This window comes from Dreissena polymorpha, chromosome 14 (genome assembly GCF_020536995.1).
Source record: "Dreissena polymorpha isolate Duluth1 chromosome 14, UMN_Dpol_1.0, whole genome shotgun sequence".
NCBI classification, from domain to species: domain Eukaryota; kingdom Metazoa; phylum Mollusca; class Bivalvia; order Myida; family Dreissenidae; genus Dreissena; species Dreissena polymorpha.
The window spans coordinates 40,598,366-40,624,662 of record NC_068368.1 but is presented as its reverse complement, the minus strand read 5'-3'; the positions used below and the strand labels follow the sequence as shown (position 1 = coordinate 40,624,662).

The 26,297-nt window shown below is 37.9% G+C and overlaps 2 protein-coding genes across 2 annotated transcripts in view; both read left to right on the top strand.

Moving 5' to 3' along the window:
- LOC127857153 (solute carrier organic anion transporter family member 4C1-like) overlaps window positions 1-22,102 on the top strand; it is a 62,768-nt gene extending 40,666 nt beyond the window's left edge. Inside the window, exons 5-14 of the mRNA XM_052393550.1 lie at window positions 184-345; window positions 1,351-1,453; window positions 4,218-4,339; window positions 11,721-11,900; window positions 13,257-13,346; window positions 13,838-14,033; window positions 17,303-17,456; window positions 19,159-19,331; window positions 19,617-19,681; window positions 20,254-22,102. Of these exons, the coding sequence (XP_052249510.1) occupies window positions 184-345; window positions 1,351-1,453; window positions 4,218-4,339; window positions 11,721-11,900; window positions 13,257-13,346; window positions 13,838-14,033; window positions 17,303-17,456; window positions 19,159-19,331; window positions 19,617-19,681; window positions 20,254-20,525 (1,517 nt within the window). The 3' untranslated portion in view covers window positions 20,526-22,102. The remainder of the gene's footprint in view (window positions 1-183; window positions 346-1,350; window positions 1,454-4,217; window positions 4,340-11,720; window positions 11,901-13,256; window positions 13,347-13,837; window positions 14,034-17,302; window positions 17,457-19,158; window positions 19,332-19,616; window positions 19,682-20,253) is intronic.
- Window positions 22,103-24,505: 2,403 nt separating this feature from the next.
- LOC127857165 (solute carrier organic anion transporter family member 4C1-like) overlaps window positions 24,506-26,297 on the top strand; it is a 28,097-nt gene continuing 26,305 nt past the window's right edge. The window contains exon 1 of the mRNA XM_052393571.1: window positions 24,506-24,644. Within this exon, the coding sequence (XP_052249531.1) occupies window positions 24,627-24,644 (18 nt within the window). The 5' untranslated portion in view covers window positions 24,506-24,626. The remainder of the gene's footprint in view (window positions 24,645-26,297) is intronic.

The window sequence follows — 26,297 nt, the reverse complement described above, 5'->3', positions numbered from 1 at the left end:
ACTTTCCGCTTTTATGGTATTTTTAGTTTCAAGGAAGTCTCTCCTTACCAAAAATCAAGTTTAGGCGGAAAGTGTCGTCCCTGATTAGCCTGTGTGGACTGCACAGGCCAATCTGGGATGACACTTTACGCACATGCAATAAGCCCAGTTTTCTCAGAACAAGGCTCATTTAATTTCATGCAGAGACGAATACGACGTGCACGAGCGACTCTGAGCTACAGCACTATCTGTACGTGCTCGTGCTGGGTCAACTGCTGCACGGACTGGGGGGAACCACGCTCTACACGGTCGGCGTCTCCCTCATTGACGACAGCGTGCCGGCAACCAGCTCGCCCATGTACATAGGTAAGGAGTAGACCGGAAGTAGACATTCCTAAGCTAGCTCGTACCGCTAGTAGTTTACAGTTTAATGTTTCGCGAAACTCCTTGTGACTGTAACTAAGATAAGTAAGGCTCATTGGGTCATTGTTGACCTGAAATGGCTTGAAGTCATCCGGGGTGACTAGAAGCCGATTCATGTCGCCCTGGGGTGACTTCAAGCCGATTCTAGTCACCCGGTGGGCTTGAAGTCACCCCAGGGTGACATCAATCGGTTTTAAGTCGCCCTAGGGTGACAAGAATCAGCTTCTAGTCACCCCGGTTGACTTCAAGCCATTTCAGGTCGAAAAGTACCCAATGAGCGTTGGTAAGGGTTCAATACGAACATGAGATTCGTGTTGTGGCCAACATGCAGGTGATGTCTGAATGCCACTGTGAACGGAATACGTCTACACTAAAGAACCAATACATGTAAAATGTGCATCTTTTTACACTAAATGATTTTACCTCGTTTACAAACTCTATTTTTAGAGTCCCTTGGACTGTTAACGGTTTTAACCTATCTATGCCTAGCGTCTAGAACAAAGACCTTGGCAAACAGCGTAGACCCTGATGAGACGCCGCATGATGCGGCGTCTCATCAGGGCATGTGCTCTTTGCTTAAAGGAATTTCTGTAAGAAATGTTCTAAATAAAAAAATTAATATACTAGACATTCCTAATTTTGGAAATAAATTGATCCAATTTAGAAGGATGTGAGAGTCCACTAGACATACATGGGTTAATTGTAAGCAGTGTGATAACGCGTTATAGCATCACACGAAACATAGACCAGTTATATGTTATTTTGCACATATTCGAATAAAATTGTCAATTGTTTCGCTTTAATGTAATAATATCAGACAATATAACACAAAAAAAACTTACTTGCTGTGTAGTATGTACTAGTTAGGTATATTTTGTCTATATTTCACTGCTATATAGCATCAAATAATTTCTGTATACGAATGATTCATGTCTGGTTATACTGCAGGTATACTGTACGCCTTCGCCACGCTGGGTCCGGCCATGGGGTACATACTTGGAGGACAGTTGCTGGAGATCTATGTCGACTTCGATAGGGTCAACATTGCGGAGTAAGTGAACGTAGTCGAGATCAATCACATGTTCTCATTGGGCTCAAACAGTCGTCGTCGGATTAGGAACAAACTCAAAAGTACCCAGGGTACATAGTATAACTGCAATGTACCCCGCGTCCGGAAAATACGCTTAATGGCACCGATCATACTCTGAAGTACTTGGTAGTATATGTTCCGTATCTCGGATACTTTGGAGTGTACATAAGAGTACACGGGGTACTTTTTAAGTAGTACCTGAGCCGACAATGACCAATGGAGCGCTTATTCCTGTACCCCTTTGCAAAAATGAGAATCTGCATGCCCGCACACACAAGTGTGAATGACAACGAAAACCTTTCACAACACCGGCGATAGTGCAACAATTCCTTATACGAAAGACGTTTTTGGTTTCTGATTATGGGTAAACGTTGTTTCAACATTTTAGCTAAAGAACATGCTATCATTATTGCGATTGAACATGATGCGTCAAATAGCATTGTTCTACACTGTTTCTGTATAAAAGGGATTTGTCAACAATATTTCGTACTTTTGTAAAAGAAAACTGTATTCCAATACCTTTAAACCTTAACAACGTTTTTTTTTAATAATCTAAAATGATTATAATAAAAGATTTTTTTTAAATTATTTTTGCATTGGCAACGAATCGAACCCGTCTCCTGTAGGATACTTTGAGACAATATGTTAGTATTTAAATCAAATTATCAACTTTATGTCAAACGCTTTATAATTTCATCTATTTCGATGTACGATTTTCCATAAACGAAACGATATAAATTATTCCATTTTTAGCTCATCTATTTTTTGAAAAAAATTATGAGCTACTGGCATCACCTTGGCGTCGGCGTCCGGTTAAGTTTTGCGTTTAGGTTCACTTTTCTCAGAAAGTATCAATGCTATTGCATTCAAACTTGGTTCACTTACTTACTATCATGAGGGGACTGGGCAGGCAAAGTAAGATAACTCTGGCGTGCATTTTGACAGAATTTTGTGCCCTTTTTATACTTAGAAAATTGAAAATTTTGGTTAAGTTTTGTGTTTAGGTCCATTTTATTCCTTAAGTATCAAAGCTATTGCTTTCATACTTGCAACACTTACTAACTATCATAAGGGGACTGTGCAGGCAAAGTTATGTAACTCTGACTGGCATTTTGACAGAATTATGTGCCCTTTTTATACTTAGAAAATTGAAAATTTGGTTAAGTTTTGTGTTTAGGTCCACTTTATTCCTACAGTATCAAAGCTATTGCTTTCATACTTGCAACACTTATTAACTATCATAAGGGGACTGTGCAGGCAAAGTTATGTAACTCTGACTGGCATTTGGACGGAATTATAGGCCCTTTATACTTAGAAAATTGAAAATTTTGTTAAGTTTTGTGTTTTGGTCCACTTTACCCCTAAAGTATCATAGATATTGCTTTCATACTTGGAACACTCGCAAACTATCATAAGGGTACAGTAAAAGGACAAGTTGCATAACTCTGGTTGTCATTTTTACGGAATGATGGCCCTTTTTGACTTAGTAACTTTGAATATATGGTTAAATTTTGTGTTTCGATCCACTTTACTTCTAAAGTATCAAGGCTATTGCTTTCAAACTTCAAATACTTTCATGCTATCATGAGGTTACTGTACCTGGCAAGTTGAATTTTACCTTGACCTTTGAATGACCTTGACTCTCAAGGTAAAATTATTAAATTTTGCTAAAATTGCCATAACTTCTTTATTTATGATTAGATTTGATTGATACTTTGACAAAACTACTCTTACCTGACATACCACAATAGACTCCACCCCCCTCCCTAATTTTTTTTTTTTAAGATCATCTCACAAATGACCACCACACCCTCACACTATACCCCCCCCCCCCCCCAATTTTTTTTGAAACGGTTAAAAAACACAAATATTTATTTTTATTATTTTATTTTTAAAATACCGTCCGTCCATCGCATCCAAGAATCCCCCCCCCCCCCCCCCGATTTTTTTTTGCATATTTGTTCGCATTTTTGGAAGATAATGTAATAAATGTCCACACCCCCACACTATACACCCCTCTTCACTCCACCTCTCCCTCCTTTGTGATTTAAATTGAGAGTCCCTTAACCTTTAAAAAGAAAATTGATGAGCGGTCTGCACCCGCAAGGTGCTCTTGTTTCTTTTTCTTTCAAATTGATACCATAATTTTGCGACGGTGCAAAATTAGGGAGTCTTATGGTCTCAATTATGACAAATCTAGTTTGCGTAGTCAGCAGCAGTATTATGTTGATTGTTAAAATATAAGGGAACTTGTTTTTTTTTTAAATTATGTGCTTTAACCGAACATGTCCATGAAACACCATGGATGTAATTCTCTGAACTTGGTGAACTCTTTTAAAGCACTCACGGAATGGAAGGCATAAATCCTTGCACTTGTCCGTCTGTGCGTCTTAATGACCTTTATTTGTAGATGAGCGTAAGGAAAGTGGTTTTGTGTGCGACGAGTTTTGACTGATTTATGTACATTTTGCTGTTATTTAAACTCAATAATATATGCATGCCTTCCGCACAGGCTAATCATGGACGACACTTTCCGCTTTTATGGAATGTTTCATTTAAAGTAAGTCTGTTTTAAACGTAAATACAGTCCAGGCGGAAAGTGTTAGCCCTGATTAGCCTGTGTGGATTACACAGGCTTATTTTGGACGGAACTTAACGCCAATGCATTCAGCCCAGTTTACACAGAACGAGGCTCATGTATATACAAATTGTTTCTATGTTCTAGTGTTCGCATCACATCTGACGACCCCCGGTGGGTAGGCGCCTGGTGGGTAGGGTTCGTCATTGCCTCCATGCTATTCCTGGTTGCCGCCATTCCTATATCTTTGTACGGAGCCGAGCTTCCCAGTGAGTACACACGCTGATCGCTGTCGTGCTGTTATTGGTACTCTAAGCAATGCGTGTAAATATTTTTTTCTTTGCTCGGCTTATTGAATAAGATCACATGTGAACCCGGATGTCTTTCGCTAATTATGCACCTGGATCATTAACACGTACAATTGCCCATTTTTTCTTAGTTCAAGGAATGCAAACTTAATGTTATTTACCGCTGATTAATTTTGATATTTTCTTAACTTTGTCATGGCGTGAACGTATTATTACACGGTTGAAAAACTTGTTTCCTGTAGATTGATTGTAGCGATATACATGTACTCATAATTCTAACATCAGCACTAACATTCACACCGGTATGCGCCAAAGAGAATGCGATAATTTCAGTTGATTTGGTTCTTGTAAATATGTCCCGCCAACGGCGGAGGTATATAAAATTGGCGTTGTCCGTCCGTCAGTTGCAAACTGTTCATGGCTGTATCTCAACATCAACATGAAACTTCATGGGTGTATGTATGTGTTTTGTTCTGAGAAAACTGGGCATTATGCATGTGCGTAAAGTGTCGTTCCAGATAAGCATGTGCAGTCTGCACAGGCTAATCAGGGACGACACTTTCCGCTTTTATGACATTTTTCGTTTAAATGAAGTCTTTTCTTTGCAAGAATCCAATTTAGGCGGAAAGTCTCGTCCCTTATTAGCCTGTGCCGACTGCCAGGCTAATCTGGGACGACACTTTACGCACATGCATTATGCCCAGTTTTCTCAGAACGTGACTCATATATCAGTAAGGAGAATTGCCATGCACAAGAACCATAACCATTCGCTGTCTTAATAAATAGTTATTACCCTTTGTGTTTTGTATGATGTCACTTTTCAGGGCTTTATCTCAGAAACAATACAATATTTCAAATTGAAACTTCATGGATGTATTGATATTAATGAGGAAAACGATTATGCATAGGAACCATATGTGTACACTTTCTTAAATAAGAGGTATTGTCCTTTGTTGTCTTGGTATGATGTAAATAATCAATGATACATCTCAGTTGAGCTTCAGGACTTCAACATGAAACTTCATATGTATATAGATATCAATTAGGAGAATTTCAATGCAGAGAAACAATAATCATACACATTATTAGTTTGTAGGATTATACCATATATCATTGCAACCATCCATATTTTGCGGGGTATATCAATTCAACGAATTTGCTTATTATAATGTAAATGTTCGAGTTAATTTGCATTAAAAAAAAGTCAATCAACTTCTTAATTTCAATGCAAAACAGGACTCCATAACTGAGGACGTAATATTAAAATCAGGGCGTCATATTAAACTGAGGGCGTCGTACTAAACTGATGACGTTATATTGAACTGATTACGTTATATGAAACTGATGACGTCGTATTAAACTGATGACGTTATATTAAACTGATGACGTTATATTAAACTGAGGACGTCGTATTAAACCGAGGACGTCATAGTAAACTGAGAGGACGTCATATGAAACCGAGGACGTAATAGTGATGTATAGTTTTTATTTTTATTGCAAAATATTTGTCCGATGATGTGAGAATTAACATAATTTATGGGCTAAAAATACCTATTTATTTTGTTTGATGTAAGGCCATTGCCAGGGTGCAGGATCACGTTGGGTTCACAATTGAACATTATTGGATGTAAACACACCGGCATATGGTGCTTTTTATGCCCCCCTTCGAAGAAGAGGGGGTATATTGCTTTGCACATGTCGGTCTGTCGGTCGGTCGGTTGGTCGGTCCGTCCACCAGGTGGTTTCCGGATGAAAACTCAAGAACGCTTGGGCCTAGGATCATGAAACTTTATAGGAACATTGATCATGATTCGCAGATGACCCCTATTGATTTTGAGGTAACTAGGTCAAAGGTCAAGGTCACAGTGACCCGAAATAGTAAAATAGTTTCCGGATGATAACTCAAGAACGTTTAGGCCTAGGATCATGAAACTTGATAGGTAGATTGATCATGACTGGCAGATGACCCCTATTGATTTTCAGGTCACTAGGTCAAAGGTCAAGGTCACAGTGACCCGAAATAGTAAAATGGTTTCCGGATGATAACTCAAGAACGCTTATGCCTAGGATCATGAAGCTTTGTAGGTAGATTGATCATGACTCGCAGATGACCCCTATTGATTTTCAGGTCACTAGGTCAAAGGTCAAGGTCACAGTGACCCGAAATAGTAAAATGGTTTCCGAATGATAACTCAAGAACGCTTATGCCTAGGATCATGAAACTTGATAGGTAGATTGATCATGACTGGCAGATGACCCCTATTGATTTTCAGGTCACTAGGTCAAAGGTCAAGGTCACAGTGACCCGATATAGTAAAATGGTTTCCGGATGATAACTCAAGAACGCTTATGCCTGGGATCATGAAGCTTTGTAGGTAGATTGATAATGGCTGGCAGATGACCCCTATTGATTTTCAGGTCACTAGGTCAAAGGTCAAGGTCACGGTGACCCGAAATAGTAAAATGGTTTCCGGATGATAACTCAAGAACGCTTATGCCTAGGATCATGAATCTTCATAGGTACATTGATCATGACTCGCAGATGACCCCTATTGATTTTCAGGTCACTAGGTCAAAGGTCAAGGTCACGGTGACCCAAAATAGTAACATGGTTTCCGGATGATAACTCAAGAACGCTTATGCCTAGGATCATGAAACTTGATTGGTAGATTGATCATGACTCGCAGTTGACCCCTATTGATTTTAAGGTCACTATATCAAAGGTCAAGGCCGAAAACCATTTTACTATTTCAGGTCACCGTTACGGTGACCTGAAATAGTAAAATGGTTTACGGATGATAACTCAAGAACGCTAATGGCTACGATCATGAAACTTCATAGGTACATTGATTATGACTAGCAGATGACCCCTATTGATTTTGAGATCACTAGGTCAAAAGTCAAGGTCATGGTGACCCGAAATAGTAAAATGGTTTCCGGATGATGCTCAAGAACACTTATGCCTAGGATCATGAAACTTCATAGGTACATTGATCATGACTCGCAGATGACCCCTATCGATTTTGAGGTCACTAGGTCAAAGGTCAAGTTCACGGTGACCCGAAATAGTAAAATGGTTTCCGGATGATAACTGAAGAACGCTTATTCCTAGGATCATGAAACTTGATAGGTAGATTTATCATGACTCGCAGATGACCCCTATTGATTTTCAGGTCACTAGTAGGTCAAAGGTCAAGGTCACGGTGACCCGAAATAGTAAAATGGTTTCTGGATGATAACTCAAGAACGCTTATGGCTAGGATCATGAAACTTCATAGGTACATTGATCATGACTGGCAGATGACCCCTATTGATTTTCAGGTCACTAGGTCAAAGGTCAAGGTCATAGTGACAAAAAACATATTCACACAATGGCTGTCACTACAACGGAGAGCCCATATGGGTGGCATGCATGTTTTACAAACAGCCCTTGTTTCAAATATCTTTTAAAAGCAAATTTTCTTAAGAATTTCAATTTGTGCATAAAACAGTTTTTATTCTGCGTATGACAATGTGAAATACATCAGAATTACTTTATTTAATAAGCCTGTGTTCTTTGCCAAAAAATTGATGTGTAACGCTTTCATGTTCATAGTTATGCTGCACGCAACATGAAATTTTGGGACCGATTTCAGACGTATTCAATGATTTATTCCTAAATCTTAAGATAGCGACACAAAATGCAAGGAAAACTGTTTTTTTTTATACACGTACGATTTTTGCAGTTGTATTTCAATAAAGTGAGATATTTGCACAAATAAAGTTCTTTACGGTGTGTTTACATTCTGTCTAGCCCATGTGTAAACCCATGTGAACCTCGTTGATTACAGCAGTATTTTATTTATACGCATCATAACTTATTAGCAAATATCCCAAAAAGTGAACATTTGCTCTAAATTCTAATAGCATATGAATGCTAAAGCAACGCATATATTTAAATGGATTTCATGGCTCTAAAACTACCGCCCCCCTTTTTTAGCTCACCTGATTGCTCAGGTGAGCGTTTCTGACCGGTCTTTGTCCGTCGTACGTCCGTCCGTCCGTTAACATTTGCTCATAAACACTTTAGAGGCCACATTTCTTGTCCCATCTTCACGAAACTTGGTCAGAAGCTTTGCCCCAATAAAATCTCGGCCAAGTTCGAAACTGGGTTGTCCCGGGTCAAAAACTAGGTCACTAGGTAAAAAAAAAAGAAAAACCTTGTAAACACTGTAGAAGTCACATTTTATGTTAAATCTTCATGTAACTTTGTCAAAATGTTTGTCTTAATGATATCTTGATTGAGTTCAAAAGTGGTTCCGGTCTGTTAAAAAACATGGCCGCCAGTGGGCGGGGCAGTTTTCCTTATTTGGCTATAGAGAAACCTTGTAAACACTCTAGAAGTCACACTTTTTGCCCAATCATCATGAAAGGTGGTCAAAACATTAATTTAATTGATATCTCGGACGAGTTCGAAAATGGTCCAGATCGGTGAAAAAACATGGCCGCCAATGGGCGGGGCATTTTTTTCTCTCTATATATAGTGGCAGTTTTTCCTATTTGGCTATAGAGAAACCTTGTAAACACTCTAGAAGTCACAATTTTTGTCCAATCATCATAAAAGTTGGTCAAAACATTGGTTTTATTGATATCTCAGACGAGTTCGGAAATGGTCCAGATCGGTGAAAAAACATGGCCGCCAGTGGGCGGGGCAATTTTCTTTATATGTATATAGTGGCAGTTTTCCCTATTTGGCTATAGAGAAACCTTGTAAACACTCTAGAAGTCACAATTTTAGCCCAATCAACATGAAAGTTGGTCAAAACATTGGTTTTATTGATATCTTGGACGAGTTCGACAATGGTTCGGATCGGTGAAAAAAACATGGCCGCCAGTGGGCGGGGCATTTTTCTCTATATGTATATAGTGAAAACGTTAACACTCTAGAAGTCACATTTTTTGCCCAATTTTCATGAAATTTGGTCAGAACATTTGTTTCTTTGATACAAGAGTTGAGTTCAAAAATGGTTTCGGTCAAACCTTGTGATCGAACACTATGGAAGTCACAGTTTTATGCCCCCCTTCGAAGAAGAGGGGGTATATTGTTTTGCTCTTGTCGGTCCGTATGTCTGTCCACCAGATGGTTTCCGAATGATAAGTCAAGAACGCTTAGGCCTAGGATCATGAAACTTCATAGGTACATTGATCATGATTCGCAGATGACCCCTATCGATTTTAAGGTCACTAGGTCAAAGGTCAATGTCATGGTGACCCAAAATAGTAAAATGGTTTCTGGATGATAACTCAAGAACGCTTATGCCTAGGATCATGAAACTTCATAGGTACATTGATCGTGACTCACAGATGACCCCTATTGATTTTCAGGTCACTAGATCAAAGGTCAAGGTCACGGTGACCCGAAACAGTAAAATGGTTTCCGGATGAAAGCTCAAGAACGCTTATGCCTAAGATCATGAAAGTTCATAGGTACATTGATCATGACTTGCAGATGACCCCTATTGATTTTCAGGTCACTAGGTCAAAGGTCAAGGTCAAGGTGACCCGAAATAGTAAAATGATTTCCGGATGATAACTCAAGAACGCTTATGCTTAGGATCTTGGAACTTCATAGGTACATTGATCATGACTTGCAGATGACCCCTATTGATTTTCAGGTCACTAGGTCAAAGGTCAAGGTCAAGGTGACCCGAAATAGTAAAATGATTTCCGGATGATAACTCAAGAACGCTTATGCTTAGGATCTTGGAACTTCATAGGTACATTGATCATGACTTGCAGATGACCCCTATTGATTTTCAGGTCACTAGGTCAAAGGTCAAGGTCACGGTGACTCAACTTTGAACAATGGTTTCCGGATGATAACTTAAGAACGCTTACGCTTAGGATCACGAAACTTCATAGGTACATTGAGGTGACCCAAAATAGTAAAATTGTTTTACTCAAGAACGCTTATGCCTAGGATGATGAAACTTCATAGGTACATTGATTATGACTCGCAGATGACCCTTATTGATTTTCAGGTCACTAGGTCAAAGGTCAAGGTCACGGTTTTTCAACTTAGAAAAATGGTTTCCAGATTATAAGTCAAGAATGCCTATGCTTAGGATCATGAAACTTCATAGGTACATTGATCATGAGTTGAAGATGACCCGTATTGACTTTCAGGACACTAGGTCAAGGTCACGGTTACTTGACACAGTAAAATGGTTTTTGGATGATAACTCAAGAAAGCTTACGCCTAGGATCATGAAACAATATAATGGTCAAGTTGATAGAATTTTCTTATTAAATCAATCAAAAATGGAATTTATCATGTAGATTTTTTGAACATCTTATAACTTTGTTATCCATCTGACATGTGTGCATTATAATCATTGCATCTTTTTTTAAGATGTTTGTGGTTTAAAGTTTTTTTTGTTTTGGTAATTAAACACAAAGAACTAAATTGACAATTTCCAGACAGACTAACAGTGGGCTGACCTTGAAACGATGCAAGATGGAATGTAATTCATTTGTGTGTTTTGTAATTTAAAATCTTAACATGTCAACTATGGACAACACTATACAATTAGTATTTTGTTATCAGACTAGGACACTGGATATATGCTACTGCTGATAAAGGGTTCTAAAATATACAGCTACATGTACCAAATTGCTAACTGTTGGCTACATTGATCATGACTCACCGATGACCCCTTTTGATCTTCTCGTCACTACATGTAGTTCAAAGGTGACAGTCACAGTCACAGTGATTCAAAATACAAAAATTGGTTTTCAAAAGATAACTCAAAAACACTTTCACCTAGAATAAAGACTTCATAGGTACATTGATCATGATTATAAAAATACCCCTTTTGAATTTCAAATCACTACATCAAAGATCAACATCACAGTGACTCAAAACAATAAAATTGTTTCTTGTGTTTACTGACAATGCTTACGCCTAGATTCATGATCTTCTTAGTTACGTTGATCATGACTGGCAGATGACCAACATAATGTTCAAGTCACTAGGTCAAACGTCTTAATAACAATTACTCAACACTGTAAAATGGTGTCAAGATGACAACTCAAGAAACCAAGGTCAAAAGTCAAAGTCACAATGACTAATATATTCATATTTACACAATGACTGCCATTACAACTGACAGCCCATATGCAGGCATGCATGTTTTACAAACAGCCCAATACATTTGGTAAAAATTCAATGAACACACTCTTCTCAGGTGAGCGAACTAGGGCCATCTTGGCCCTCTTGTTTTAAAGCATATTAATACAGTTTATATTTAAAAGCCGTTCAACCATAAATATTGTCATCGCATCCCATGTGGACTATTTTCAGCGGCGAAGCTCATCCGAGAGACCCGGATATCCGAGATGCACGGAGACGATGGAACGCTGCCGGTGGCGTTGACGGGCAATTCTCGGAAACTCTCGGACCTTCGGCATCTCCCGGGCGAGATCCTTCAGCTGCTGAAAAACCCGCCCTTCCTGTTCATTACTCTCGCTGGTGCTACGGAGGGTAATTGTATTGGTCTTTTAAACAATAATTGATTAACGCTTGCCCAATTTAAACACAAGGCCGTTGATTTGCCATATAAGGTTATTTGAATTTAGCGATAATTAAAGTAAGAAAGGTTTGACAGTTATTTTTTTAGCGATATTTGTATGTATTTGTCGAGATTTGTATTTATACGTCGTAAAGATTGTCAGTTTTTGTTGACAGTTTTTTCGAACAAGCAGTATTGTTTAAATTGTTCGAAAGGGTTTTCCATTGTCATTCGCACTTGTTTGTGCGGGCCTGCTTCATTGCAGGATATATGAAGTTTGACATAGTCACAATTATATTGCCACATTATTTCAGTGCATGTAAGCACTGTTGCTTAACATACAAACGCACTATTTAAACGTTATTGAAATGAAATTGTACTGCCTTATTTCACTTCAATATCTGTTTTGTTTGAGCGTTTTTCCCTGAATAACCAGTATCAAACTGTATCAAAACATTGTATTAATAGTATACATAGAACAGTCATAGTTGTCATATTAACCGCAAAAACACACACACACCGCTTGTTAAATAAGTTTTAACAAACATCCGCAGTATTTGATACATATATATCAATATCTCGCTTAAACCTTACTGGTGTATCGTCAACGTATCCCAATGTTTATGCCCCCGGTAGGGTGGCATATAGCAGTTGAACTGTCCGTTAGTCCGTATGTTGGTCTGTCAGTCTGTGCGTCCCTCTGAAAACTTTAGCATTGGCCATAACTTTTGCAATATTGAGGATAGCAACTTGATATTTGGCATGCATGTGTATCTCATGAAGCTGCACATTTTGAGTCGTGAAAGGTCAAGGTCATCCTTCAAGGGCAAAGGTCAAACATATGGCTTCAAATCGGCGCAGAAGGGGCATTGTGTTTCTGACAAACACATCTCTTGTTTAATCAATGTATTACAAAATTCACCTGAACAAAAATGTACGAACTGTTAAATAAATTTAAACAAAACCCCGCCATCTTTACTACACAGACATCGATATCTCGCTCAAACCTTACATGATGCATCCGTTAACGACCGCCCCATTGTTTAATGCATTTCATACACCATCACAGCTAATGAAACTTTTAAATCGGTACTTAACCCGTGTCATGAAATGATCTTAAGTACGGACAATTCTCTTGTTTATTGTTGAAAAGTACTTCACGGTTGAAAATGATGGATATAACGGTTTCACTAAATTTGTTACTCAATTTATCTATAAGTTCCCCGCTACCATACACGTATTATACATCTATTTTAAGGATAACACTGAACTATCAACGGTGAAAGGTATAACTAATTGCATCTTTTCCCTTATTTCCTACTTTGCAGGTATGATAACGTCTGGGTTTTCGACGTTCATGCCGAAGTTCATACAAAATCAGTTTGGTGTAACCGCAGGATGGGCATCCATGTTGACTGGTTAGAGCATTTTCGGTGTTTGGTTCGATTTTTATTTAAATAATTTGTGAGCCGATTGTCAATTTTCTGCCATAATCACAATCCATACAGACGAATATTTGTTATAAAAATGTATTGCTATTTTCATTAACGAACTAATATTAATGTTCAAAGTATTGGTGTTTTACTATTACAGAGAAAGGTTACTGTTACTCTATTGGTAATTGTCGGCTCAGGTATTATTTAAAGTACTCCGGGTGAACTAAAAAGTACGCGTGTTACAGTAAATATTCTAAAAAGTACCTCAGAATATGGCCGGATGCGTTAGAGCTTATTTTCCGTACCCGGGATATATTGTAGTATACTTGAGAGTACCCGGGGTACTTTTGAGCAGTACCTGAGCCGACAACGACCAATTGAGCGTAATTGTTAGCTATATGAAGTACTTCCGCATGTGCAAAAACGGGGTTTTCGGTGAATTGCAGGTCTGAGTGTTTTGTGATCTTGTTCAGGTTTCATGGCGGTTCCCGGCGCGGCGGGCGGCCAGTTTTTCGGCGGCTTCCTATGCAATCGCCTTAAGCTGAAGGTGCGTGGATGTATCCGGGTCGCTATCGTCTGCTCGTGCCTCGCCGTTCTGGTGTCGGCGGTGCTGTGGGCCAAGTGCGACCATAGTCACGTGGCAGGGGTCACACACGGGTATCCGAATAGGTGAGATTGGGGTTGTCTTCACTAAAGTCACTACGTTCTTTGTGATAAATTTTAATGAGATTTAGTTTGTAAACCTAGTCACGTTGCTGGTGTCACGTGGACCGTTTTTATGGGGTATAAGACGCAACGTTTTACCAAAATTTCGTAAAGTATTTCGTAAAATAAATTTAAACAATTAAAAATAAGTGTTCCTTATGGCGATTGCCGAAATTTTAACGCCAGATGTGGTCTGGTAAAATAGATGTTTGTAGATACAGAATGCTCGTTTTTATGCCCCTGTAGTGTGGCATATAGCAGTTGAACTGTCCGTCAGTCAGTATGTCAGGCTGTCCGTCCGTCCGAAAAAAACTTTAACATTGGCCATAACTTTTTAAATATTGAAGATAGGAACTTGATATTTTGCATGCATGTGTATCTCATGGAGCTGCACATTTTGAGTGGTAAAATTTCAAGGTGAACATCATCCTTCAAGGTCTAGGGTCCAAAAAACAATCCAAGGGAAGTAATAAGCTTTAAATGGACATAATTATCTGACCTGCCAAATTATATAAAAAAAATAAATCAAAGCAGCGCAGTAGGCGGCATTGTGTTTCTGAAAAAAAAAAACACATCGTGGTAAAAGGTCAAGATCAAGGTCATCCTTCAAGGTCTAAGGTCAACAATACAAATCCAAGGGAAGTAATAAGCTGTAAAGGGAGATAATTATTCAATATTGAAGATAGGAACTTGATATTTGGCATGCATGTGTATCTCATGGAGCTGCACATTTTGAGTGGTGAAATGTGAAGGGCAGTCAAGTATCTAAGGTACTTTAAGGTTACCTGTGAATCTACAGTCACGGTAGTGGCTTATAATTGTTTGCTACTAAAAATAGAGATTTGTTACAATTATTTTCAAGGGAAGTAATTTATATAATTATAAATCTCGGATTCTATATTTCCTTACCAAGAATTTAAGTTCTTTTCGCAGTTACTGTACAGATTTTTCATTTTAATTATTTATTACTTAAATGATTGATTTGTCAAAGTTTTTTTTTAAATGATATACTTATCATTTCTTTCCTGTACCAATTTGTGAATGGTAGGGTTCATTACATACCTGTGGACTTATGTCCATAGACACATGATGAACTATGATCTCTTTGATAAACCACAGGCCTTGGTTGTCAGTGTCTGACTTGGTAATTTTTGACTGTCTACCCCCCCCCCCCCCCCTCCGCGTATGATTGGACAAAATCCAAGGGAAGTAATAAGCTTTAAAGGGAGATGATTTCTATACCTGCCAAATGATAAATATTTTTTTTATTTCAAAGCGGCGCAGTAGGGGGCATTGTGTTTCTGACGAACACATCTCTTGTTATTATTGTTTTGGATATTAAATTCCATTTTAATTTCCCGCAACGATATCTATTCATATGACACATGAACACTAACATGCTACCATTTTAGTGTTGGTATGAATAGATATATTCGCGGGAAATTAAAATTGAATTAATTGTGTCACAAATAAATAAAACACGAGCATTTTGTATCTACAAAAATCTATGTAATCATACCACATCTAGCGTTGAAATTGTGGCTATTGCTATAAGGAAAACTGATTGTTTATGTGTTAACTTTATTTTACGAAATACTTTAATAAATTTTCGTTGATTTTTAGCGTTATCGAGGCTTTAAGTTTTAGCCCGGCTTACTCTTTGAAGTGTGACATGGGCGCGTATGGCGAACTTATAATCAGACTAAAGATTAGAGTTCACGAATATTCCGTTAGCGTTCATATAAGCGAGTTAAGACTACTCGACATTTCATTATATAAGCGCTGTTAATGTCAGTAAAGATAATCCAACATTCAGTTATATAAGCGCTGTTAATGTGACTAAAGATAATTCAACATTCAGTTATATAAGCGCTGTAAATGTGAGTAAAGATAATTCAACATTCAGTTATATAAGCGCTGTAAATGTGAATAAAGATTATCCACCATTTAGTTATATTGGGCTGTTAATGTGAGTTCAGACAACCTAATATCCCGTTATATTAGCGCTGTAAATTCGAGTAAAGATAACCAAACAGTTATTTATGAGCGCTGTAAATGTGAGTAAAGAAAATCCAACATTCAGTTATATAAGCGCTGTTAATGTGAGTTAAGGCAACCTAATATCCCGTTATATAAGTGCTTTACATGTGAGTAAAGATAACCCAACATTTAGTTATATAAGTGCTGTAAATGTGAGTAAAGATAACCCAACATTTAGTTATATAAGCGCTGTAAATGTGAGTAAAGATTACCCACCATTCATTTATAAGCGCTGAAAATGTTAGTAAGATAACCCAACATTTAGTTATATTGCGCTGTTAATGTGAGTTAAGACAACCTAATATCCCGTTATATAAGCGCTGTAAATTTGAATAAAGATTATTCAACTTTCAGTTATATCAGCGCTGTAAATGTGAATAAAGATTACCCACCATTTAGTTATATTGGGCTGTTAATGTGAGTTCAGGCAACCTAATATCCCGTTATATTAGCGCTGTAAATTCGAGTTAAGATAATCAAACAGTTATTTATAAGCGCTGTAAATGTGAGTAAAGATTACCCACAATTAATTTATATGCGCTGAAAATGTGAGTAAAGATAACCCAACATTTAGTTATATTGCGCTGTTAATGTGAGTTAAGGCAACCTAATATCCCGTTATATAAGCGCTGTAAATTCGAATAAAGATAACCCAACATCCACTTATATAAGCGCTGTAAATGTGAGTTAATACATCCTAATATCCTTTAATGTATATATATATAAGCGCTTTAATGACCACCCAATATCTTGTTATATAAGCGATAATAATGTAAGTTAAGACTAATCAATATTCTGCTATATGAGTGCTTTAATGTGGATTAAGACTACATAATATTCCGTTATATAAGCCCGTTTAATTTGAGTTAAGACTACCCAATATTGCGTTGTTCATTATAACATCTATTACGAAATAAAGGGGGTTTATTGGAATCTACATTAACTTTTGCCCATCTGTCTGTCCGTAGAAACAAACTTGTTCGCATGCGTTCGCCCAAACATTCAACATACTACAATTACATTATGAAGTTTTGCATGTGCAAATTTAGTAGTTAAATGTGAAAAATACAAAAATAATGCCACTTTTTCAATTTAGACCTTCTATAACACCTGTGGAGTATAACGGCGGATAGCTGCATACGGGCCCAGTTTAAATGTTTGCCGTTAAATCACATCGACTGTATTGTTTTCAGTTCCGATTCAGTGTTACCCGGTCTTACCGACTCATGCAATGCCGGGTGCCAGTGCCACACGGAACTCTACGAGCCAGTATGTGACACTCAGGCCGGGCTGCAGTACTTCTCGCCTTGTCACGCAGGATGCGACGTCAGGTCATCGGATGGCAAGGCAGGTTAAACGGAAAACGTTTAGAATGTGTTTAAGTCAAGGCGTATTAAAGAGTATAGCTGTTGATCTTTTATAATGATAACGTGCGAATTTCAATTGCTATTATTATTGAATTCTTGAAAAGTCATTAATATACATGTAATACGGCGTTGAGAGCAAGATCGTATTGTTACCATTGTCTAGTGATAGGATGCTGGGTTATAAACCGGAAGGTCCCTGGTTCAAATCCCACTCAAGCCACGGAATTTTCCTGTGCAAAAAAATAATCACACTTCATCCAGGAGTATATATGGGTACCTGTAAGGGAAAAAAGCCAATGTGCCATGGCTGCATACTGCGCCGAATGTAAACGGACGACTTATATCCCAGTGATCGGGTGGGTGGTGGGAATGTCAAAGTCGATTGAATACCTATTGGCTGTTGTCTTAACAAAAATCATAATTGAGCCACGCCCTGCGAAAACCAGGCTTAATCCATGTGGGTATATTGCGTCCCACATTGGCGTATGAGTCGTGTTCTGAGAAAACTGGGCATAATGCATGTGCGTAAAGTGTCGTCTAAAATTTGCCTTTGCAGTCCGCACAGGCTTATCAGGGATGAAACTTTCCGCCTAAATTGAATTTTTGCTAAGAAGAGACTTCATTTAAACGAAAAATGGTATACAAGCGGAAAGTGTCGTCCCTGATTTTCGTTAAGAATGAAGATATAGCACTGACATGTTAAAATAAATTAGCCATCTGTTTCATGTTCTCAGTTTGAATGTCAGAGCAGTTTCAGTATTTTTTGCAGATACATTTCTACGGCAGAAAGGGACGGAGATGAATTATATAAACCATTATTTTAAGGGCAGTTTGAGTTTCTATGAAGGTATTGAGCTGAAAATTTCAGCGTGTATGTATCTTCCATGAAGACCTAGCTTCGAGTCGCAGATTATTTAAATTAATATCTTAAAAGTTGAAACCCTGGTTTTGTGGCGTTGCCATGCTTCTTGTTTATAATAAATATTTTCTTAAAACTTAGAAACCACTGGGACTTCAGTCTGTCTGTCCCACAGCACTATGGCCCATTTACCCGATATGTCCCACAGCACTACGACTCATTTACCCGATCTGTCCCACAGCAATATGACTCATTTACCCGATCTGTCCCACAGCACTATGACTCATTTACCCGATCTGCCTCACAGCACTATGACTCATTTACCCGTTCTGTCCCACAGCACTATGACTCATTTACACGATCTGTCCCACAGCATTATGACTCATTTACCCGTTCTGTCCCACAGCATTATGAATCATTTACCCGATCTGTCCCACAGAACTATGACTCATTTACCCGATCTGTCCCACAGCACTATCAATCATTTACCTGATCAGTCCCACAGCACTTTGACTCATTTACCCGATCTGCCTCACAGCACTATGACTCATTTACTCGATCTGTCCCACAGCAATATGACTCATTTACCCGATCTGTCAAACAGCACTATGACTCATTTACCCGATCTGTCAAACAGAACTATGACTCATTTACCCGATCTGCCTCACAGCACTATGACTCATTTACCCGATCTGTCCCTCAGCACTATGACTCATTTACCCGATCTGTCCCACAGCACTATGACTCATTTACCCGGTCTGTCCCACAGCACTATGACTCATTTACCCAAGTAAATATCTGTTATATGCCCGCTCGCTTTCAGTCATACAGCTCGTGTTCATGCATACTGCCAACTAACGGCAGCAGCGTGTCCATGGTAACGAAGGGGAAGTGTGACAACGGATGTAAGATGCTCTACGTGTTCCTGCCGATCATATTCGTCGCCATTTTCCTGCTGTTCACACCGTCGCCACCCGCCGTCCAGGCCACTTTACGGTGAGATGCCGTAGATTAGTTCGATAGATGGATAATGTACATATTACATACACAATACTATTTTATTGGTGAATTAAAGAAATATAACTGACTGATTGAACCCTTTATAACACACGTTGAATATCAGGTCAACCCCAGATACCTAATTTCTTCGACTGTTTTCCTTTTTTTTTGTTGGCAATGCTCACATACAAGGTATACGTCATTGTTCATATTCAGGTGTGCGGTATTGACCACCTTCGCACTCTTGTTCTGTGTAATCACACTGGTTTGTGTTCGTTTCAGATGTGTCCATGACAAGCATAGAACGCTGGGGCTGGGGCTGAAATGGTTGATAGTTCGTCTCCTTGGTAACTACCATTAGAAATTATATGTGCACTAATATTGTTCTGATAAAACTTGGCATAATGCATGTGCGTAAAGTGTCGTCCCAGATTAGCCTGTGCAGTCCGCACAGGCTAATCAGAGACGACACTTTCCGCTGTTATGGTATTTTTCGTTTTAAGTAAGTCCCTTTTTACCGAAAATCTAGTAAAAGCGGAAAGTGCCGTCCCTGATTAGCCTGTGCGGACTGCACAGGCTAATCTGGGACGACACTTTACGCACATGCATTATGCCCAGTTTTATCAGAACAATACGCATATTTATCAGAATGTATAATATCCTTAAAACCTTTGTTTGAAAATATGAACAAACCACTTAAATTTCAAATGTAACGAAATAAAAAATATATGTTCGGTAACAATTTCACTTCATTCCTCCTTTCAATAATAAAATCATCGACAGATGTTCAATAACATGGAATTGTTTCGGTTACCTGTTAATACGCGCCCTTTAACTTCACATCCGTCATTGTTGGTGAATATAAACTAAAAAAAACACATATTAATATTTTTTTATGATTATTAATGTGTATTTTTAGGCACTGTGCCGGGTCCAATATTGTTCGGAGTCATTATTGACAGTACGTGCGTCACGTGGCGGGAAAAGTGCGGCCATCACGCCTCATGCTGGATCTATGACAACGACCAGCTCAGTCGGAACTTCTTTATTCTAGTCGTATGCTTCAAGCTCCTGTCGATAACATTGTTTATACTTGCCCACCAGTTATACAAGGCCCCAAAGGAGAGAGCGGTGAACTATTCGGTTCAGCACAGCGCCAATGGGACGCCGGGCGTAAACGTTGAGGTTTAACCTCAAATGCCTTTTCTGTGATATGGTTTTAATTTCATCCGAAAATTCGAGGGAGGCAAAACGAGAGCAAGGCATGGATTGATATGGTAGTTCACTTTTAGACAACGCATGTCGAGATGTACACTAGTAACAAGATTTTTTTTCAATATAATATTAAGGAGATGTGGTGTACGCCTAGCAAACAGGGGGGGGGGGGGCACCGGTTCGACCCACCTCTTAAAGGTCTTTCTTTAGAAAGAAACCAAGGTCTGGTTCTCTTTACGTATCGGAATCCTACCGTGTAAAGTGCTCCTTCATTTGCTTCATCACCGCTACACCTGCAGTCCGGTGATGAAACGAGCGCTCTTCTGACTCAGACTGTAGAGCCTCCAGTGTCCACACAGAGCGCTCTACTGACTGTAGAGCCGCCAGTGTCCATACAGAGCGCTCTACTGACTGTAGAGCCGCCAGTGTCCATACAGAGCGCTCTACTGACTGTAGAGCCGCCAGTGTCCATACAGCTTCTCGAGCTTCTTAGAGAGTTCAATATAATCGAGATAAACAAATAGGTTTAGATGTAAAATTAAGAATGTCGTGATATATGTCTTGTTCTGAGAAAACTCGGAATAATGCATGTGCGTGAAGTGTCGTCCCAGATTAGCCTGTGGAGTCCGCACAGTCTCATCAGGGACGACTCTTTCCGCTTTTACTAGATTTTCGGTAAAAAGGGACTTCCTTTAAACGAAAAATACCATTAAAGCGGAAAGTGTCGTCCCTGATTAGCCTGTGCGGACTACACAGGCTAATATGGGACGACACCTAACGCACATGCAGTATGCCCAGTTTTCTCAGAACAAGACACATGATTGTTAGCGGGAAATATCGGACACGGAAGACGAACTTAAAATCTGTGGTGCACTTCTCTGAAACCTTCCATTGAGGCTTGCGGCATATGGGTCAACTCTAGTAAGGCAGCCATAGGCTTGCATGTGTAATTGCAGAAATCCTCTTAATTTTCTGAAAGGAATGCTCCGTGTTGCATTCATATTTGTTCTAATTCATTGGAAAATGGGACCAGATTTTACGCACTTTTCGATGCGTGCGAGCTTGTGTGCATCAATAAATACGGGTTAATGTACGTGTACCCCGGTACATGTAAATAAGCCGTGCTCTGTGAAAAAGGGGTTTAATGCATGTGCGCCTAAACTATATTTTGGCTAAGAAGAGACTTTCTTTAAACAGAAAATATCACAAAAGCGGAAAGTGTCGTCCCTGAATAGCCTGTGCGGACTGCACAGGCAAATCTGGGACGACACTTTACGCACATGCATTGTTCCCAGTTTCACAGAACACGACTCTATATAAACTCTTACAGAGACTGAGTTTAGTGTCAGGTATGACTATTATGATGGAAGTATATTGTTTTTAACTTTTCTGTACGCCAACTCAAGGTGGCTGCACTTATGTTGCGCGAACAAATATTTCCTGTGATAAAATGTCGACATGATATTGAACCATTCTGCATGATATGTATTTTTATAATAACGATTAATGTAAATTTTATATTTGATAACAAAATTAAATCGGAAAAAGTTCTATATGTGTGTTTATGTTCTATATAGATAGGCCTTTTTTCGATGCCAACTTTTTCAGATCTTGGTCAACCCGTTTTACTGGGGCATCTATATTTTAAGGAGACATTTATAAGTGTTTTTTTTCTTAATCGCACATACAAGTCGCATACATCCTTAAATATGATTATTATGGCATTAGTGAAAAAAAAAGTTTGTTACATTCAAGTGTAAAGATGATTTATTTTTTATATAATCAACAGTTGTATGACAAACTAAGCTTTGAATTCGGATATAACTTTTCGGATATTTTGAATTTCAGAAAAAAAAACTACCTTACATTAGCACTGATATATAAATATTTAGATTTATTGATTCCATGCGATTGTATTGTTGATATTGTTCGATTGATGTAATTTTAATTACGTAACTAAATATTCGTGCTATCCGAATAGTGCTCTAGCCGAAATCAAGTCGGATTCGAATATAATCATCAGTACAGCAATACGATGCATAGCAGTGTGAATCACAACTACACACTTAAGTGTTAATCAATTAACATGACACATTTTGTAAAGAAACTACACATATCTCAGTTGAGTTAATACATGAATGGATTAATGTCTACTCAAGTTCTTACCAAACACTTCAGGCTTATGGTGACATGTATCCGTTTTATGACAGACCGTGACGGAAATGCAGTAAGGTACTGTTAGAAACTCTATTAAATGCTCACGAATGTACATATTTATATATAACACATGTATATAACACATGTACATATTTATAACAAACACATGTATTCTCAGAAAGCCCTATATGGTAATGTAAAGGCATTTGTATCACAGTTAATATTGACTAAACAAGTAATATATATATATATATAGACAATTAAACTATAACATGATTCATAATTAAACTGGTGTGATTTAGAGTCCTAATATAACAATACACACTCTTACAATATTCACTCAGTTAAATGATGTTTAAACGAACAAAAAATGTTGCACGAATAACTGTTTTGAAAGAAAAGTGAAGCAAAACAAGCGATCAAGTAGATGTTGGACAGGCATTTGCATTTGCGATTTCATAAAAGAATGCATTTAAACTAGCATTGAAACAATCTGACACAAACACTCGTAAATAAATTAGCATTCTGTGAGACATGTATGCATAAGTCATGCATTTATATTAATGTATAATGTTTTGTATGTTAATAATTGGTTTAACATGTATACACGAAGCAACAAATGCACGCCGGGACAAAATACCACATACACTGACACGATTTATTATGTTTTTTTTTCAATATTGAAACGGTTGTTGGATGTCGAAAATCGTGGACGTCAAATTTAATTACGTGGAAAATGTGTTTTTTGGGGGGACCGGGAATAGTAATCCGACGTCATTTTTTTGTATGAAGGTAGACCTAGCTGGGTTTTTTGTAATCTTTAAGGTAGCGCACCCCTAATGATTTCCCGCGATTTCTTCGAAGGTTGAAGAGCCTAATATTAGGTGCTGTAGCCTAGTGGTTTAGGCGATAGACTAGAAATCTTTTGGGATATTCCCGAGCAGGTTCGAATCCTGCCGACGACGTATACTTTTTTTGCGACGCGTTTTATTTGTTTTCTAACGTAATTTGATTTAATATGGCATATAAGCTTTGTCTTGTTTATTGTTAAATATGTTGCAATTTTTATGCGCATTCTTCAATTTTTAAAATTAAAACAACGTTATGGCTAAATTGGGTGATTTACTGCTGAAAAAACGAACCATGCATGTTTCATTTTGATTATTATTTCAAAAAGTAAACGGTAAATCTTTCTATTTCTTGGTATTTTTGCTGTATATAGTGTATCTAAAAAACTAAGTTCAAAACAGTACTTAAATGATACTATTTTGAATTTTATGACACTTTGTTTTTAACCAACCCAATTTCTACTTGCTTGAAACCACTTACATTTCATGGCGCTCTTCCTTAGATAACAAGTTATAAAAAAATAAATTTCTGTAAAAGAAAACTTTCTTCATCTTGTTTAAACTTTAAACACCTTTACTGCATCTGTACACACCAACTGCATGCCTTTATTTGGAAATCTGGATTAATTATGGAACTTTCATATACCCCGGGGGTGCACATAAACTGGACAAAAGCCGAGTGTGGGGGGTGGTTTTGAAAAAAAATCAGTATATTTTTTTTTAAAGCATGGAAAGCCTACCTAAAAATTTGCATGTAGTTCAGTGAATTGATGCTGATTAAAAAAATAATACATTATATTATATTTGGATAGGTGCCCATTACGGGTGCACTACCTTAAGGCAGTAATATGAATTTCTGTTATCACGGTTATTACAGAAATTTGAAATAAAACAACACTGTAATGCTATAGTCATGTTAAACTGAAAATAAAAAACAAATTACGCGCCCCTGTGTCAGATAGGTTAACAGTAAGTGGTTTGAAGAGAACAGTGTAGTTATTGTAGAGCAATAATAGCGAGTGAAATTGGATATTCATGACAGTAAATTGTTGCTTTAATCAGGTCTTTGGAAATGATAGGAATTATGAAGGTTTGTTCCATTAATTGAGTGTTTTTTTTAAACTATAACATCCAACACCTCTACACATATAAATTTAATATTAAGTATCACGTTTATGCACCTATGAACATTTTTTTATATAACAAGCTTTAGATTTACAATTGTCGGCAACACTACACTATAATCATATCAAACCAGGTATTATGTTGGTGGCTTTGAAAGTGTTCACATGTTAAATTATACTGTATGTCATTAATGTTGATATGTATATCTAATTACTTATGATTTTATATATCTACGCATATATATCAATGCTGAAGTAATAATATTGAATAGAATTGTGTTCGACACTAACTGGAGTCCGGTAGTCCGAGACTCGTGGACATGAGACTCGGACTCTTTGTTTTTGGGTCCAGTCAGTCCGTCGGACTCCTTCAAAATCATCTTCGAATCATAAAAAAATCTCGTCATTTACTTATTCGTTTCGCAAAATCAGAATGTCTTTACAAGTGATATCTCACTCAGAATAGTTATCTTCGAACCATGTCTTTATAAACGGCTATTTGCATTTGTTTACGGTCACATTAATATTGTAATAATTTAATATTCACCCTATACTGTACATACTGCAGAAGGAAGGTTTAAATACCAATGCATGACCCCAAACACTTCAACTACTACTTGAGAACTGTAAGAGTTCTTCTTAACGAGGAAGAAAATAAACAGCTGGTATATTGATTGTGAGAAATGTTCAATCAAAACAAATGATGTCGGAAGCATATAGAAAACAAGAACAAAACCATCATTTGGACCATGTACTTGAATAATCGTTTTTTGCTTTGGCAGATTTGCATCTTTGACGGCATTATGTATATTTAGGTATTGTGTTTGCATAGATTTATGACAGACATGAAAACGTGTCTGTTAGGTGGATAGAGCGGTTTAACTTAAGGGAAGCGAAACCCTTTACAATCCAATACGAATTATATGGATAATGCTTTTTGAAAATGTTTTGCGTTAGTATAAAAAGTAATAAACACACTTATCAGGCACATGAACAGTTTTATGGCATGACGCGTTAATACCATAGCAACCGTTTTCGTGAAACTGAATTCTGAATACATGTACAATGTATATGTTTAGTTAAACTGTAATTGAAAAAAGACGTGCATGGGGTTACATTTTCCCCTGAATTACAAAAATGCATCGGCCAGCAATAAGGTCATACATTTGTTACACGTATAAGACGATCCTATATAAAGTATCCAGTAAAGTAAATGCGTAAGGGTTATTAAATAATGCCAATGTGTAAAGCCGTCTAAGTGCCTTAATATTCACGCTCGACAGATCAGTTTCGGCGAAAGAGACACTTCAATATCTGTCATGGGTGACAACGTTTATTCACGGAAAATAGGACAGACAATGTCAAAACAAGTCGGAATAGTGCCAAATAAAAAACTGGGCAAAATGTTTGGTAGTCTCCTGAATATCACCGGCGCGACCTCTAGCCACATACAACATTACACCAACAAAGTGGGTAGTTGCCCGGAAACTTTCGTCAAAGAGCTGGGTCAGCGCTCTGGCCATTTTAAATGAAATAACAGTATTACTGTTTTTTTAGCTCACCTGAGCACAACGTGCTCATGGTGAGCTTTTGGGATCACCTTTTGTCCGTCGTCCGTC